General features: G+C 35.5%; 1 protein-coding gene across 3 annotated transcripts in view; it reads left to right on the forward strand.

Moving 5' to 3' along the window:
* The window catches only part of LOC140142539 (endoplasmic reticulum aminopeptidase 1-like), a 58,837-nt gene that overhangs the window by 12,722 nt on the left and 28,861 nt on the right, over positions 1-17,254 (forward strand). For all 3 annotated transcript variants that reach the window (XM_072164531.1, XM_072164530.1, XM_072164532.1), the window contains one exon: positions 4,138-4,258. In XM_072164531.1, the coding sequence (XP_072020632.1) occupies positions 4,138-4,258 (121 nt within the window). The remainder of the gene's footprint in view (positions 1-4,137; positions 4,259-17,254) is intronic.

Here is a 17,254-nt window from a genome sequence, read left to right on the forward strand (position 1 = left end):
TATGAAACTTGCGCTTGAGGATGAAGATAACTCCCTTGTAGAAGAAACCATGGAAATGCAGAACCTAACACTACATGTAGCTCCATTTCATGATTTTGTGACTTTATCCCATATTAGAACTGGGGGGGGGGGCACTTAACACAAACGACCATACAGGTATGTTCCCCCGGCAAGACCCCTCTTTTTAATTTTGCAGCTTGGAAAGAACCCCTATATTTGACTCAAATAGAGCTCCAAAGACCCTTGATTTTGATCATTTCAGGCGATTTACAACCAGAAAGCCAAGAAAGACCCTTGATTTTAACTGTTCGCAGCTCCAAAAGTCCTCATTTTACTTGTTCGCAGCTCCAAAAGACCCCCATTTACTGGTACGGCGTCCGCTCAAACTCAAAATTCCGGGGGAACATACCCACCAACATTTTTTGATGTGCCCCCCCCCTCGGATTAGAACTAGTATCCTCATTTATCCTGACATAAATTTGACACCAGTCAGACATGTTAATGATGTTACTAGTTAAAATTTTGTCCTGTATGGAAATATGAACAAGTATATGGCCTAATGATAGTGGGCACCCTCTGCCCAAAATCAGGGAATGCAACTTTAAGTTTAGGGTTTCCCAAATTATATTGCTGTGTATTTGTTTGTTTGCTTGCAATGTATATTTGTTTGTTTTGTTTTACAAGTTGGGGTGTTTTGCAGTGTATTTATTCATGGTAAAAACCCACTCAGATGTTCTGTAAGGCCAATGAAAGTCAATTCATTGTTTCCCGTTGCACAATTTTTCATGACTGTGTAGGTGACCATTTCATTTTTCATTATTCATTATTTTATACCATTTCATTATTGCATCTGTTACAGGTGTAAACCAATAACTACCCATGTATACATGTGATAAATCACAGTTTGTAGTGTACAGATGTAGTTTACAACCACATGAAGTTGAAGGTGATTGTACAACTTTTATCAAAAGTTTCACAATATTTTTTACGGGATGAGATAAGAGCAGATCAAAAAGTTAATTCCCTGAAAATCAACAGAAACAGATTTATGATATATTTAAAATCACAATTATTTATTGGTATGTTAAAGTTGGTTAGAAATCAACATTTTATTCAAAATAATGAAATATTTGGCCAGCAATTGGTTTTGAGCGGAGTAGGGTAACGGGAAACAAGGAATCGACTTTCATTAGCCTAAGTGTTTACCTCGTGAATGCAGATGTGATAAACTTAAAATATTTTTGTCTATTTATCCCAAACTCGAGTTAAATTTAAAGCATATCATTTGAAATGTAGCAAATTCACTTGATATTTTGAAGACACATAGTTAATCAGAACTTAAAATATTTTTGTCTGTTTATCCCAAAATCACTTTAAATTTGAAGGGTATCATTGAAATATAGAAAATAACTTGACATTTTGTAGATATAATAAAAAAACAATTTTTGCAAATATGTGACTCCTCGCCACAACTGAGCCCGGATGTCGCCAGTGCCACTATTGAGATATGCTCCATCGAACTTAACAATAAACAATAGGAAAGAAAGGATTTATTGACTGTTTTATTGATTTTCACTACTTAAATGTCAAGTACTATAGACATGATATACATCATTTTAAAGCTAATTTCAAGCAGAATATTTTGGTTGAATATCTCAAAAATGATGATTGGCGACATCCGGGCTCAGTTGTGGCGAGGAGTCACATATATATATGGTGCATGTATTCTGTATGAATTGATAGAATGGTTGTTAGAATACAAATAACAGTGATTGATACACTTGCTCCACACTGGTGTTATTGATTTTGCCATTCGTTATTGTGCATGGTGTATCGTTTCCCTTGCTTTGGTTGTTTGTATGTATAGTGTTACGCAGAGTTGAAAACCGATAGATGCATGGACGAACAGGATAGGTGCAATTCTGTCTCCAAATGTTCTGCTCATCCTCATATTTCCCTGTCATATTTCTGCCGTTCTGTGTTTCTCCTTTTCGGATTGCATTTTATCTTTCTCAAGTCTAATTAGTTCTGTATACATGCACATTCTGACATTCACTTTTTGTTTCACTTTTATAATTGTTCACTTTCTCACATTCACATTCTCACTCTCACAACCACTTTCTCACATTCACATTCTCACTCTCACAACCACTTTCTCACATTCACATTTGTTCTCTCACAACCACTTTCTCACATTCACATTCTCACTCTCACAACCACTTTCTCACATTCACATTCTCACTCTCACAACCACTTTCTCACATTCACATTCTCACATTCACAACCACTTTCTCACATTCACATTCTCACATTCGCAACCACTTTTCACATTCATATTCTCACTCTCACAACCACTTCCTCACATTCACATTCCCACATTCACAACCACTTTCTCACATTCACATCCTCACACTCTCACAACCACTTTCTTGCATTCACATTTTCACTCTCACAACCACTTCTCACATTCACATTCTCACTCTCACAACCACTTTCTCACATTCACATTCTCACTCTCAAAACCATTTTCTCACATTCACATTCTTACTCTCACAACCACTGTCATTTTGTTCGATATTTTTAGCCCAAGTAAGACAACACATAAAATCTGACCAAAAATATCTAAATTATAAAAACATGAGAATTTGATACATGTGTTTCTAAGACTTCGCATCACCCACCCCAATCCTATTATAGCCTTAACATGCTGACAAGAAAGATGGTCTACAATTTGCCTGTTTATTCGTTGTTTGAAAGCAGGATTGTTGTGTTGGAGGCTTTGGAAACTAACCCCTGTATCTGTTAATGTTGTGGGTCAAGCTGGTGGTACATGTATGATGTGGTATTTATTTTCTTGTAGTTTGTTTTTCTCCTTGTCTGTTTTTACTTTGTTGGTATTCGGTCGATGCTTTATGCTTGTCCACAATGTGCTGGAGCAGTGCTGCTGGGGTGTTTTAGTTATAGATTTCTTCTTGGGTGATACCTGTGTGTTTTTAGTCACTGCTATGCAATAATACACTACCGGTTTCAGTGCATATATAAAATCTCAGCCATGTCGGACCTAATATTTACTTTGAAACTGATCAAGTATTGCAAGGTTTATTCAGTTTGTTCCAATAGCGGCCTTCTCAATACTTCTAACGAGACGAGTTCGTCCAGTAATGCAGTTGTTGCCTGAAATAACATGGTTTCAGAATGTATAATACAGTAACTGGAGTTAATTAAAGCTATTTTGCTGGCCAATTTATTGGCTTAATTAAGGTCTAAGATTAAGCTAAGATGTGCAGTGATTGAATATTACAACTTACAGTATTATTTGTTCCATGTATCTGTAATTAATCAATTTTGCAATCTTTCTGTTACGTTTAGATTAAAGCATTAAAGGTGGGTGAATGGTCTGTACGCATGCGTGACCAAAAAAACAAGTAAAAGGGGGTGTTTTTTTTAGGCAAGGCAAGTTACGCACGTGACGCGTTTAGGAGTATTTCAAGAATAAGGGTAGTTTTCTGAAACTGGTCAACTTGTTTAGGGTACCTTTTCAAATTTTTGGTAAATTTATGAGTCCAAAAAGGGTACATTTGTTGCATTTTCACCAGCCAAAAACTCATTAATATAAATTCTACACTAAATTACCTTATTATTAAGGGGCTAAATTTGCTGGTTGGGTAAAACTCGTTTAGGGGGTGTTTGAAAAAAATTTGGTCACGCATGCATTACACTGTCATATTTGAGTGCCCCCGGATCAATTGTAACACAGTCATGATGTTTTCTACCTCACATTGAGGCCCATCACTGGTCTTATTCCAAGCTCCAGCAGTTTGGTTCTAGAAGCAATGGGGGAAATGGGAGAATTTCAATTTGCTCCAATATTTTCTTGCCCCCCCTTCAGTTTGCACCCCCCCTTTTTGAGGCAAAACCCTAAATCATAAATATTTCCATTTTTTGCAGTAATTTTGTGCAAAATTGGTTGATTTTGGCAAGGGGGACATTCCCCCCCCTTTTTTCTTGCCCCCCCCCCAAGTTTGTGCCCCCTCCCTTGTTGTCAATTGGGTCACCCACCTTTAAAAGGTCCTTTCCATATTCTTGATCATGACAATTTCTTGTTTTCTTATTTCTGACTTGCTTTAATACCAACAGGTTGCAGTGTTTGCATCAGAAGATAAGCTTAGTCAAACGCAGCTGGCTCTAGATGTCCTCAAGTACACTATACCTGAATATGAACGCTTCTTTGGAGTCAAATACCCACTACCAAAACAAGGTAATGTATTAACCCTAACGCCTCAAGCCTATTTTGGCGAGGGAAGGAAAGAAGGGAGGAAGGAAGAAAGAAGAAGAGAAAACTCTTTTTCTCGGGTACGGTTTTGAACAGTTTGGTGAAAAAACATGGAAAGCTCTCAATTTGAATAACATTGGGGACTTTGTAAAGTGAAATTGGCATATTGAATTTGAAATCAGATTTATTGTTTTCATTTAAGAAAGATAGATATATATGCATTATGTTTGTTATAAATTGTATGACTATGACTTAAGGTATAGGCTATTATGCATATATACATATGATAATTGTCATCTGCACTGTTTCCTTCAACTCTTTATAATATGAACAAAGAATGCACATAGCTACAAAATACATGATAATTAAAAGAAAATTAGCTGTACTATCAGAGATGCCAATTTTCAGGTAATTTTGAGGACAATACCACTCCAAAAAGCTATATGTTACACATCCCCCATCGGACCCCATCCCTGAACAGAGACTTCCAACCATCCTGAAATGCTATATCCCCCAAATCAAAATGTTAGAGATAAAATGCTGCACTGTGAAGCTATTGTGTTATGCCCTTGAGTAAGGCACTTTATCTCGATTACTCCTCTACACCCAGGTGTATAAATTAAATGGGTACCAGCATTCTTAAATGCTGGGAAGGCAACAGACGCACTGTGGAGGAGGTGTAGCGATCCCCTTACCTGGAGGAGTCTGGTCCAATCGCCAATGAAAGAGAGATGGGCACTTTGCTCACTGTTTATATACAGGATCACCTCCTTTACCTTACCGCTACTTTAAAGGGGAAAAACCTCCGAAATGGTTTAGAAATCAAACAACCTGCGTTTTCAGCATCACCATAACAGTTAGCGATTAGTATTCATGTCAGGAGACAGAAAATATGACGCCATCAGCCAGATGGAGCCAGTTGTCTGCTTAAATCAATTGTTATTCTGGTCATTTAATATTTTGCCCATTTAACATCAGACTACAGAATACTGAAATCACATCAAAAACAGACTTGTGTTAAAATTGGACTAATGTTTCTATGCCAATTTGACATTTTGCAAATATTTACATGTAATGACATGCAAAAGAATGGAATATTTCTTTCCACCATATCAGCAAATAAATTTTTTAATGACAATTTTAATACTAAATTTCTTTGATCGGATCACACACACATTTTCGGCTGTCCCAAATCTGAATACCTTTTTTTCTCTGTTTGATTTCCTTGTACAATCATGCATGTACTTTAATGTGAATGTAAGTGTATATACACTTGAGCGCTTCCATAATTGTGTAACAAATGTACCTGTGGGAGGGAGGTCCAAGAATAGCACTCCAGCAGAGTCCATGACACAGATCTCCCTCCCCAAAGTGTTGTTCTGATCTAAGAAATAATGTATGAGAGGGGGGTACTGAATTATATTGAAATTGTGTAATTAACACCTAAAAAAGTCCCTACAAGTTTGAGATGTCATATTAACTCTTGAGAACAATGGGCTATTGTATTTAAAATCCACACTCCCCATGTGGAAGATTTTGGAAATATCTGCACAGAGGGAGTATGAATTTCAAATGGAATGAGCACATTAGGCAGCTCCATTTGAGACTCACTCTCCTCTGTGGAAGATTCAGGTTGAATCTTTCTCAGAGGGTGTATGAAATTCAAATGGAGCTGCCTATGTGCTAATTCCATTTGAAATTATACTCCCTGTGGATGATATTTCCAAAATCTTCCACATGGGGCGTGTTGCTTTTAAATGGAATAGCACAATTATTAGCAGCAGTGCAATTGATATAAACATGAGGGAAATTTTACTAGTGGCAATATATGGTACTTGAATTGTATAAAATGAATCGGAATGAGTGAGAAATTACTAAATGAGTGAATGAAATTGAGTGAGATTTAACATGTCGCAAATGCAGACAGATAATACGCAGTGTGAAATTATTGCATAGCCTAATGTGTCATCAATCGGTAAGAACCGGCACAGGCCACAGTGTTTCAATTTTGAAAGCATTGTTCATGAGTGATATGTAGCCATTAAAGCGTATCCTTTTACACAGAATAAAATAACAGTGTATTTATTGGCATGTACCTTCATATTGGACTATTCCAGTTGAAATCCATACACCCCTGTTAAGTCATGACCTTAATTGCCTACACAGGGGGTGTCGATTTGAAATGGAGTCATTCATTCAGGTAACCCTATTTGAAATGTGCACTCCCTTTGTGGAAGAAAATCATCCATAGGGGGTGTATGGATTTCAACTGGAATAGCCCATTGTTTCACTATCTATGCACCATCCAACTGAGAGTTTTAGTTAAGGGCTCAGATAGTGACGTTTTCCAAAGCACACACACACACACCCCCCTCTTGTAAATGCCGCCAAGTGTGGAGGTGTGTGTATATTCCAACTGGGGAGATTCACACACCCACATTCAAACTGGGGAGATTTTTTTACACAAATCTCACAGCAACCGCCATACTGTGGAGGTTGCTCTAATCAGAAAATGACAGGTGGTATACCCCCCCTCTATGGCTCAAAAACCCCATTTTTGAGCTTATCTTCAACTGTGGAGCTCCACGGTTGTTAGCAGACTCCACAGTGTGAATGTGACAAAGCACACACACCTCCACAGTTGGAGGCATTTACAAACGCACCCCTACCCCCAGACTATAAATGCGCATGTACACAAAATTAGGTCTGTGGGGGACAAAATGTGTATCTTCAATATGAAAGGTCAAAATTTTCAACTGGTCATCATGCAACTTTTCATCCCGGCATTTCATACCAGCAACATACACTTTAAGGTAGGAAACTCGGTTCCCACACGTCGGCAAGGAAAAAATTATAAAAAATATTCTGCCTCCTGGTGCACACCTCTTGATTTTTATGAGTAAACTACACATCCCAATGCTTGAAACCACAAAATATTTGAGCTGCTAATTTGCATCAATTAATGAATATCAATTAATTAGTTTAACCTTAATTTTACGACTAATAATTATTGCTAGCAAAAACTTCAACTCTGATTCCAACTTTTACTATTGGAAAAATTGTAAATAAATATTATCTAAAATCTCTCGCCAGCTTTTTCGCTAAGTCCATTAATTACGTAATAGCACGTGTTTCTAGTCTGTGAAAATATTGATGTCATTAAAAATGTATTTCTGCTTAAAGAAGCTGAAAAGTAACAAAAGCTGGCGAGAGAATTTAGGTAATCTTGTTATGTTTAACTTTCAATTTAAAAAAAAAGGCTACATTAAGGTAGAAACATCGGCTACGGTGTCATGCACAGATTTGGTTTAAAATGATACAGGATGTTGAGTTGGGTGAGAAAAACTTGCCTGCCAAGTTTTAATTTTTGCCAACAAAGCGTTTTTGAGTTATGCCATTTTTTATCATTGGAAAGCCCCATTGACTTTGCACATAAAGTGGTTTTGACACTAAGCCTCGTTCACTAAAATTGGTAAAAGTTTGAAAATGGATACTATGTTTAAATATTATTTTTTCTCCTTTCTATCCCATTTATAGAACTGCTTTTTGGATCATGTTATTACAAAAATGTTACCAAATAATATTAGTGACTTTTTTTCAATATATTGGCCAGTAATATAGGGGATATTTGAAGGTAATGTTAGTACTTGCTCAAATTTTCTTGATTTGATCTAGAAACACTGAATGTCCCAATTTCATAATTATTGTCTGAGCTAACCATAGGGCCAATTATAACAAACAAGGTGTCATATGAAAGGTTATTAAATTTAGAAACTTTTCTCGCCAGCTTTTTTTAATAAAGTGTTTCTATTTTAAGTTATGGGTGTTTCTAGATTTCCCTAATTTAAAAATAGAAAAAATGATTTTTCTCAAAAAGTAAACACTTTATCCAAAAAATCTGGCGAGAGAATTTAGATATTAGGCTTATTAACCACCCCACAAACTATGGAGACAATATCACATTCCCTCTAGGCTAGCAATAATTATTAGTAGAAAAAATTAGGGAATTTTCAAAAATAAAGAAAAACATAAGAATTGTTTAAATTTTCATGAAACATTAAAAATCAGTGGAGTAAAGACTTATCTTCAATTGGTTATATATTTGAAATGGATACATAATTCTGATTTGAAATAGTGGCTATTTTCCTGCATGGGTATATTAGACAATAATTCTGAAATTCCCCTGTTTTAGGCTTTTTTCACGGAAAACACTTTTGCGTGTATAATTGTCCAAACATTATGTAACAGGTGGCAAATTTCATTCATAAAGAAAGATCTATTTATAACAATTAATCTCTGCTACTTTAAAAGTCTCTGACCAAAGTCTAATTCTTTCACTAGGTGGGGAAACATTATTCAGATAACGCCCTCAAAGTTCTGTAAAACTTTTTTCCGCTAAAACGGGGAGTCAATAATATTGCCGTAATTTTGCTCGCTGCCGTTTTCTTATTCGTGACTCGCGATGCGTGTTATCGCAATTGGAAAAAAAATTTAGGCGATGCCCGACGCTGCGTGGGCTCCTTTAGTTCTAGTTTGTACAGCGTTCAATGGGACAGGTCTGGCGAAATCATGAAATTACCAGACATGTAAAACCAAATATAATAATGGTTCAGTTATAGAAACATGCATATCTCCACTTCATTTATGACTTTGAGGTATTGGATATTTACCAAATTGACTGGTAAGTTAATTGTGCGCACGTAAACTAGTGAAATTGGGAGCCAAATAGCTCCGTATTTTATACAAGCAGTGTGTGTGTGTGTGAGTATAGGGAATGCTGCACAGCTTCGTGACATGACAAGACAAGAGCCGGCCGTACATGAGTGTGTGAATTGTGTCGCTCACTAGAAAGCACTGATAATTTCATATATTCCTACTGTACAATTCATAGCATTAAAAGAAAATTCCCAGAAAAATTTGACAAAAATGTTCAATGAAACTACGGCTACGCTTACATAATGTTATTATATTCTATTCATGCATACACGATACTATTGTTATTGTGCAATATCAATGAGACGGCTAAGTTAGTGAAAATTAACACTGCGTTTTTTGCGGATGCAGAATGATTTCAATGATCCCCGATCTGTAATTTGGGGAAGATATTTATTACAGGATAGGGCACAATTAAGGAAATTTTGAGGGGATTCGGTGCATGACACGATAGCCGACGATCCGACCTTAAGTACATATCATAAGATTTATAAAGTTTACTTTGAGGACTGTTAAATATAAAAAATATCAAATTTTTAATAATTTGCCATAAAATGTGTATTATATCATGAATTATTTGATATCAGAAGAACATTCCTTGTATTCAGAATGCAATTCAATATGTCTGATGTGCTCTCAGGTCCCACACAAATGTGGACTGTTACTTTGAGGACTGTTAAATATCAAAAATATAAACTTTTAATCATTTGCCATAAAATGTGTATTATATCATGAATTATTTGATATCAGAAGAACATTCCTCGTATTCAGAATGCAATTCGATATGTCTGATGTGCTCTCAGGTCCCACAAAAATGTGAAAATGTTGCTGTCCGAGCCCTTAAAGCACTTCTTTGTATAAATATGTATGTAATATGAAATTGTATAAATAGGATCATGCCTAAATTTTAGATGTACACAAGATTGGGCCCCATACTTGACAATCCAATATAACATTATTTTCTATACTGTTGATGACACTGAATGGAGTCCACTATTCTCCTGTTGAAAAGTAGTGTAATGGACTATTCCATCTAAAATCCACACTCCCCGTGGAAGATTTTGGAAATATCTTCCACAGGGAGAGTATAATTTCAAATGGAATGACCACATTTAACTGCTCCATTGGAATCTCATCCTCCCTTTGTGGAAGATTCAGGTTGAATCTTTCTCAGAGGGTATATGAAATTCAAATGGAGCTGTCTAATATGGTCATTCCATTTCAAATTCATACTCCCCCTGTGGAAGATATTTCCAAAATCTTACATAGGTGGAATGTGGATTTCAAATGGAAGAGCCCATTGGGCCCCATACTTGACAATCCAATATGACATCATATTCTATACTGTTGGTGATGCTGAAAGGAGTCCACTATTCTCCTACTGAAAAGTAGTATAATGCAGCAACACGTAAAAGGAGGCCTGGTGCAATGCTATTTTCCAATAGATTATTTGGTCCATGCTGAGCTGAATTTAGCTGAAACTTGAGATAGAATGTACTTTAAAAAGAAGTTAGAACTTTTGACTTCAAGTATATTAATTGAATTGGGTCTTTGGGTGACATCAGATTAACATAGAATGGTAACATTTATTTTGGATAGCGTCATTTTTTTTAAACTGTAAAAGTGGTCATTTTTCTGTGTTTCTGTTTTTGCTCTTTGCTCATTTTAAGGGTATACAAAGTATTGTTGGTCGAATCAACCCCCCCCCCAAAAAAAAACGATTTTCATTATCTGAATCAATATATTATTGAAAAATAACACTTTGGTGCAAAAGTTCATTCTACAAATCATATACTTTGCAAACTTGCTTAATTTATTGTTGTTAATGAGTTATGTACGTGTTACAAAAGTGTTGTTGTTTCAGCCCTCTTTACAACATGACTCAAGAACCACAAGACCTACAGAGTATATTTGTGTTATTTGAATTCTTCTACACGCTCGCTATGAATTGAGCAATGCAATTTTTGCTAAAGCTCACTACCATTCGCAAGATGCTGTGAACTACATTTTTTGCTGCTTCGACCAACAATACGTCAGATACCCTTAAATTGCAATGATATTTTGAATTAAATATAAAAGAACAAATTTGTGCATTTTTATTTTAGAGATACTTATTTGCGATTTTATTCATTTAATGTTGTCGGTAGGCCTACTTATGTTTTGAAAGTCTATTTGCATTTTTTGTTGAATATTAATTAAATTAAAGCAAAAGTTGTCATTGCAACAATAAATCAATCAATCCTTAACACTCTAAAATGGGTATTTTTATTCAAATGATTGTAATATTCGGGTTTGCAATTAGCAAATACAACAATTCTTTTTATCTAAACGTTAAAAATCTGCTCTTCCCCATGACATTTTCATTTTCAGCGGATATGTAGTTGACAGCTCCTAAAACATGAGTTTATTTCTTTTTGAATCAGTTTGCAAAGTGTTCATTATGTGGGAGTTGTCTTACTGTGAAGATGATTCTAGCTGCAATGGGCTATTCCATTTAAAATCCACACTACCCCTGTGGAAGATTTTGGAAATATCTGTCACAGGGGGAGTATGAATTTCAAATGGAATGAGCATAATAGGCAGCTCCATTTGAATTCCATACACCCTCTGAGAAAGATTCAACCTGAATCTTCCACAAAGGGAGGGTGAGTTTCAAATGGAGGTGCTAATGTGCTCATTCCATTTGAAAGTAATACTCCCCCTGTGGACGATATTTCCAAAATCATCCACAGGGGTAGTGTGGATTTTAAATGGAAATGCCAACTGTGAGCTAGAAAATTGCTGCATATTTTCAGATACATTATATATCTCTGTAATAACTTCACAACAGGAAGCTTATTGAAGGAGACTTTTTAAAGGAAAGCATTTACAGGAAGTCAAAATGTGATTAAGTCATATAGATGTTCTACCCTGGTCACCATGGAACTGGCCAAATTCTGTAAAATTTATTAGGCCACGAAAAAAGAAAACCCTGTTCTACGGGCCCAACCGACCCAGATTTTGAACAAATTGGGAAAAAAAATTCCTGTACAAATGAATGCCGACCCAAATTTCGGAAATTTCAGGAATAACATTTTTTTTTGTATTTTCTCAAATTGCAAATTATTTACAGATTTTGGTGATTTTTTGTGTTATTTAAAAAAAAAAAAAAAAAAGAGCCGACCGACCCTACTTGAAAGGTCCGTCCGCCCGTAGAACAGGGTTTCTTTTTTTCGTCGTCTTTGGGAATTTTTTATTTATTAATTATCAATAACAGAACCCTCTTGTGGAACCATTTGTTGAATAAAAAAATCTCAAAAAACAGTCAAAAATCATATTTTTGCATTTTGTAAAGAGATTGGGTGTTTGAATTTTCCATGTCCCCTTTTTCTTTACTAAGTCAAATACATAATTTTCCTTTTGCTTGTCTATGTTGTAAATAATTAAATACATTCTTAAAAGGGCATTTCGTGATCCACAGCCTCATCCCCCACTTTTCTCAAAAAAGTTGAGATTTTTATATCACTGAAACCTCTGGCTACATAATGTTTATGTACAAAATATTTCTTGCAGATTAATTCGTTTAGCCAAGATATCGTGAAATTTGAATTTCGTTCTGGTGCACCAGAACGAAATTACAACGTATTGTCTATGGAGCAGTGTAATACACATAATCATGCATAACTCGCAAACGCAAAATCGGAATCAACTGAAATTTTGGGAATATGCTTTTTTCGTGGATATGTACTGAAAAATGTCATAAAAGAGGATGCTAGGATCACAAAATACTCCTTTAAGAGAAAGTCCCACTCTTGTTTTAGTCCAATGTTTTTTTAAAATTAAAGGCCCATTCAGTGATTTGCTCAATCGCAAGATCGTAAAAATCATCATAATTCGGATTTTGGCACCTTTGTGTAATGTGCAAACATAGCATGCTAGTGGTTTAGCCGAAAGCCGTATATTAAAGACAAAATAAGACATTTTATACGAACGTGTAATTTCTCTAAAAGTAGAAAAATTAGCTACATTGCATGTATTTGAATGGGGCTTCAGCTTTGTCAATATTACTACTGTTTTTTGTCATTTGTGACGTGTCATGTCAAAAGGAGACACTTTTGGGCAGGATTGTAAATGGAGATATAGCCTAAAATCTGACGGTGGGTGATTTTTTCATAATTTGGGTTTTTTGCGAATTTGTGATGTTATTAATGTTAAAAATATTGTCTGATAGTTTCAGACCGAATATAACTAGCATCTTGTATTTTTTGAGACATTTTTCAAGTTAATTCCTACTCTCAACATTGTCAATAATATTTTTAAAGACCGACATCTCAATTTCCAATTTTATAATACCATAACTTTCGAACTCAATATCTTCGCTTAGGAATGTCCGATTTCATTGGAGAAAACGGCGTTTGGGAGCAAAATATCTCTTTATTTAAGATATGTAAAACCTCAAAATTCATTACCTGCCCAAAAGTGTCTCCTTTTGACATGACACGTCACATTTTTTGCCAAATTTTTCATTTGAAAAATACCTAATGACAACGACCTATCCTTCACTTGTATATAGGCAATTTATACATAATTAAATTTTTTTACACTTTTGCTGGGAACACTGAATGGGCCTTTAACTTTTGAAAGAATATTTGCTTCCACAGTTAATTTGCAATCTTAGTAGAAACTCTGTCGTTGAGTTGAACCTGAGACTAGTAAACCAAATACTAGTCTCAGATTGAACCAAATCTTAAACTTTTCTTTACAGCTTTTGCTTGCTCCATTTAACTCTCTCCTTGCAGGTGTCGACTGCAAATGCCAAGTTAAAAAAATTTTTTACTTCAAAAATTTCAGAAGCGTATATTTTAACGACCATGTTTGGAATTTGGCATGAAAAATGCATAAATATGAGTACAAACAAGCCTAGTATTGGTTCAGTGGTTCTTGAGATAACTCTTGATATTTTGAGAAAATATCTCAAAACTTTGACTTGTTGAAGCCTATGGCTAGCATGCAGAGCATTAAGCTTGTACCTTACTGTTTACATTAGGACCCTACCCCCATTTTGATCCTATTGGTCGTAATATGGAACATGCTTTTCTACCTGGGAATGGCAGCCAGTTTTTGAATAGATTGGTGAAATCAATATAAGCTATGTAGGCATTTGAAAATAGCAGCAACCTTTTGAAAGTATATGCATCACTTTTCAGCGTGGATTTTAGTTGGGATGTAAGCGATATTGCCGGCTGGAATGCTGTGGATAAAGCTTTAGAAGGGCTTGGTTCCATAGGTATGCACCATTAGCATCTAGTAGCTATAGCATTAATATTCAAACCCATTTAGGACCTTAAGTGATTTAACATAAGAGTTTTGTTGATAATAGTTTGTAGGGAGAAGAAAGGATTGGCAAGGGGAAATAGAGAATGAGGATGGATAAAAAGGGGGACAAATAGTTAAACTGAAGGCCAGGGGTAATCTTAGCAGAGTATAAAAGTATAAAAGGGCAATTTAAAAAAAAAATCCACAAATATGTAAGAATCCTTACAATTTTCATCATTTTTGCAGCAAATTTTGCCAGCATTTATCAGTTTTTACAAATTTTGGCCAGAAATTTGTGTTAAATTTATTTTTTATTTTTTCGGGTTTCTTTTTGTACAAATTGGGTAAGATTTTGGTTCAGTTTTAAAATTTTAGTATCTGTTCATATCCCCACCAAAACCAAGATCAAGAATACACCCCCCTCTACTCTCCTCCCTCCCAGATGAAAATGGGCTAAAAGAGGAACAAACTTTTAGATGTCTATTTTCAATCACCTTTGCAGGGGTAGCGCGAGCACAAAAAGTCAACAGGTCCCATTTATTTTTTCTGGACCCTTTGGTACCTGCAAAACCAACAATTAAGGGGTCCAATGAGAATTTAAGGAGTCGACCTGTCCGAAATTCTAAACTTTGGAACTTGTCAAATATTCCAGTGAAATTATTAGTGTTGTTGGCCGATGGTGATTTGGAAGATTTACTGATCTTTTTATTTTTTTACTTTTGATTGACGATTCTTACTGATTTACGCCTCCGTGCATCGTAAAACTAAGGAGTCCATGCAGTTTTTATCGGACCCTTTGGTCACTTTCAACTTGTGATTTAAGGAGTCCAAAATGGCCAAAATCAAAAAATATTTATTAAGGAGTCCCTGGACGCGCAAACTCCTTAAATGCGACCCCTGCACCTTTGATTTTGCTTTAAAAAGCATTCAGCAATGATTGAAAATGAGCTTTAGCAGCAACAGTTTTACCATGGTGTGATTTTATCGTATGCCATTTCTAGCTGTGATCATTTCACATTTCACTTGTTTTTTTGGTTAATTTGCAAAATAGTAGTTTTGTGTGTTTTTGTATGTTTAATTTTGTGCAAGCTGAGAAGAGTAAGAAATGTACAGAAGCTAATGCCTAAGCCTATGCCAGAGAAAATCATTCAAAATCAGTGAATGAATGACGGACTGAATGAATGAAACAATGAAGGGAGGAAGGAATGAATGGATCAATAAAAGACCAAATATCAATGTATCAGTGAATGGACTAATCAATATTATCTACTTGTTAATTTGATTAATTGATCGATATGTTGATTGATTGATTGATTATTCATTTGTTGATTAATTGATCAAGTGAATCATTTGTTTGTTTGTTTGTTTGTTTGTCATTCATTTGTTCATTATTTCTTTCTTTCAAGTTAATATTAGTGTAGTGATTGATCATATGGGTCTAGTTTCAAAATTTCATGTCACTTATTAGCTGTGCGCATGAGATTCAAAGCCAACTCATTTATTTCTGTTAGCCTCAGGTCTGTATTTTCATACAACTATATCCAAACATACAGTTGTGTAATATGCATGCCATGTTTTCTTTGACTTCCGGCTTTATTTTATTATCCTTCCAGTTTATCCTCTCAACGTGACTGCAGATGACATTGTTCAGAAATATTCCACCAAAGTATTCCAAATGATGTCAAGTGCATTAGTACAAACATTCCTAGTATTGATTCAATGACCTTTAACCCCATGAGAACTACCTGCCGATTGGTCAAAAAGAAGTTTTCATTATCAATTGGACCAATCAGTAAAAAAATTTGGGTGAATTATTTGCAAAGCTCCTTTCTGATTGGTGATTAAAGTGAAGATATCATGTAATTGACCAATCAGAGGCAATGTTAATTGGCAGGTAGTGCTCAGGGGGTTAAGGTAGCCTTGGTAAATCTATAAAGAAGAAACTTCAGTAGAGCCACCTGACTTAAAAGGGAATGGAAAACCTAATGCCTCATTCTGTGTGATGAGGTCAGTTTATCTCTACATACATACCCCATCCAATCCAATCAAGTTCCACTTAGGAAATCGATCACTTGACTATGTGTAGCGGAATCCACGGCTTGTTAGACAGCATTAACTGGCGTAATAGTGTTGTTATTGGTATTATATGTCAAGCTAAGAGTACTATTTGTATTGCCAGCCTCGGAGTTTAGTTATGCCGGATGGTAAACGCTGTTAACCTTTTTTCCACCGTCTTTTTCAGCATTGTGATAGAGATAGGTCTTTGATTTTCGTCCCAAATGTGGATATTTTGGTTATGGAGGTTACTATATTATTAGTATCATTTACAGCCAAAAATTAAGCGAAAAATAAGATGTAATATTCTTTAAAATGTGATTTCCTGCAGGTTTTTTTTATAGTCTAATGTTACTAATATTTATTGTCAAAAAAGGTGCTCAATTTTGTATGTTTTCCTATCGTTTTTAGCAGCTGATATATGTGACACGATCAAGGGAAATGAGTCAGATGTCGCTAATGTTGATTTTGAGACATTGGCAATGAAAGTGTTAAAATTGTTTTGATTTATATTGTTTTCAGCGATTGATAAATTGATGTAACTTCACAAAGAAAAGTTGTATCAACATGGGGTTTTCAGTTTCTGAAAGCTCTAAATGTCCGCTTTAGAAACATGTGTAAAACTCATTTTTGACCAGGGCCGACATATGACTCATTCCCCTTGATCATGTCACATATTGTCTTTAATTTGGCGTTCTGAAGTTCAATATTCATGGTGTTTGCATCCAGGGGTGGCCCCACAGTATTGGGAAGGGCAAAGTAAGTCTCAAGGAGGGGGGGGCTGGGCAAAATCATAAAATGCAGCGAAAATCAATTGTTTTTTTAATAATATTTTACTGAGGGGAGGTGGGGCTAGACCTCTGACTCATCCATTTCATGTGGATTTTATTCCCCCCCCCCCAGACACCCCTTCCGACA

Source organism: Amphiura filiformis, chromosome 20, assembly GCF_039555335.1.
Source record: "Amphiura filiformis chromosome 20, Afil_fr2py, whole genome shotgun sequence".
In the NCBI taxonomy this organism is placed as follows: domain Eukaryota; kingdom Metazoa; phylum Echinodermata; class Ophiuroidea; order Amphilepidida; family Amphiuridae; genus Amphiura; species Amphiura filiformis.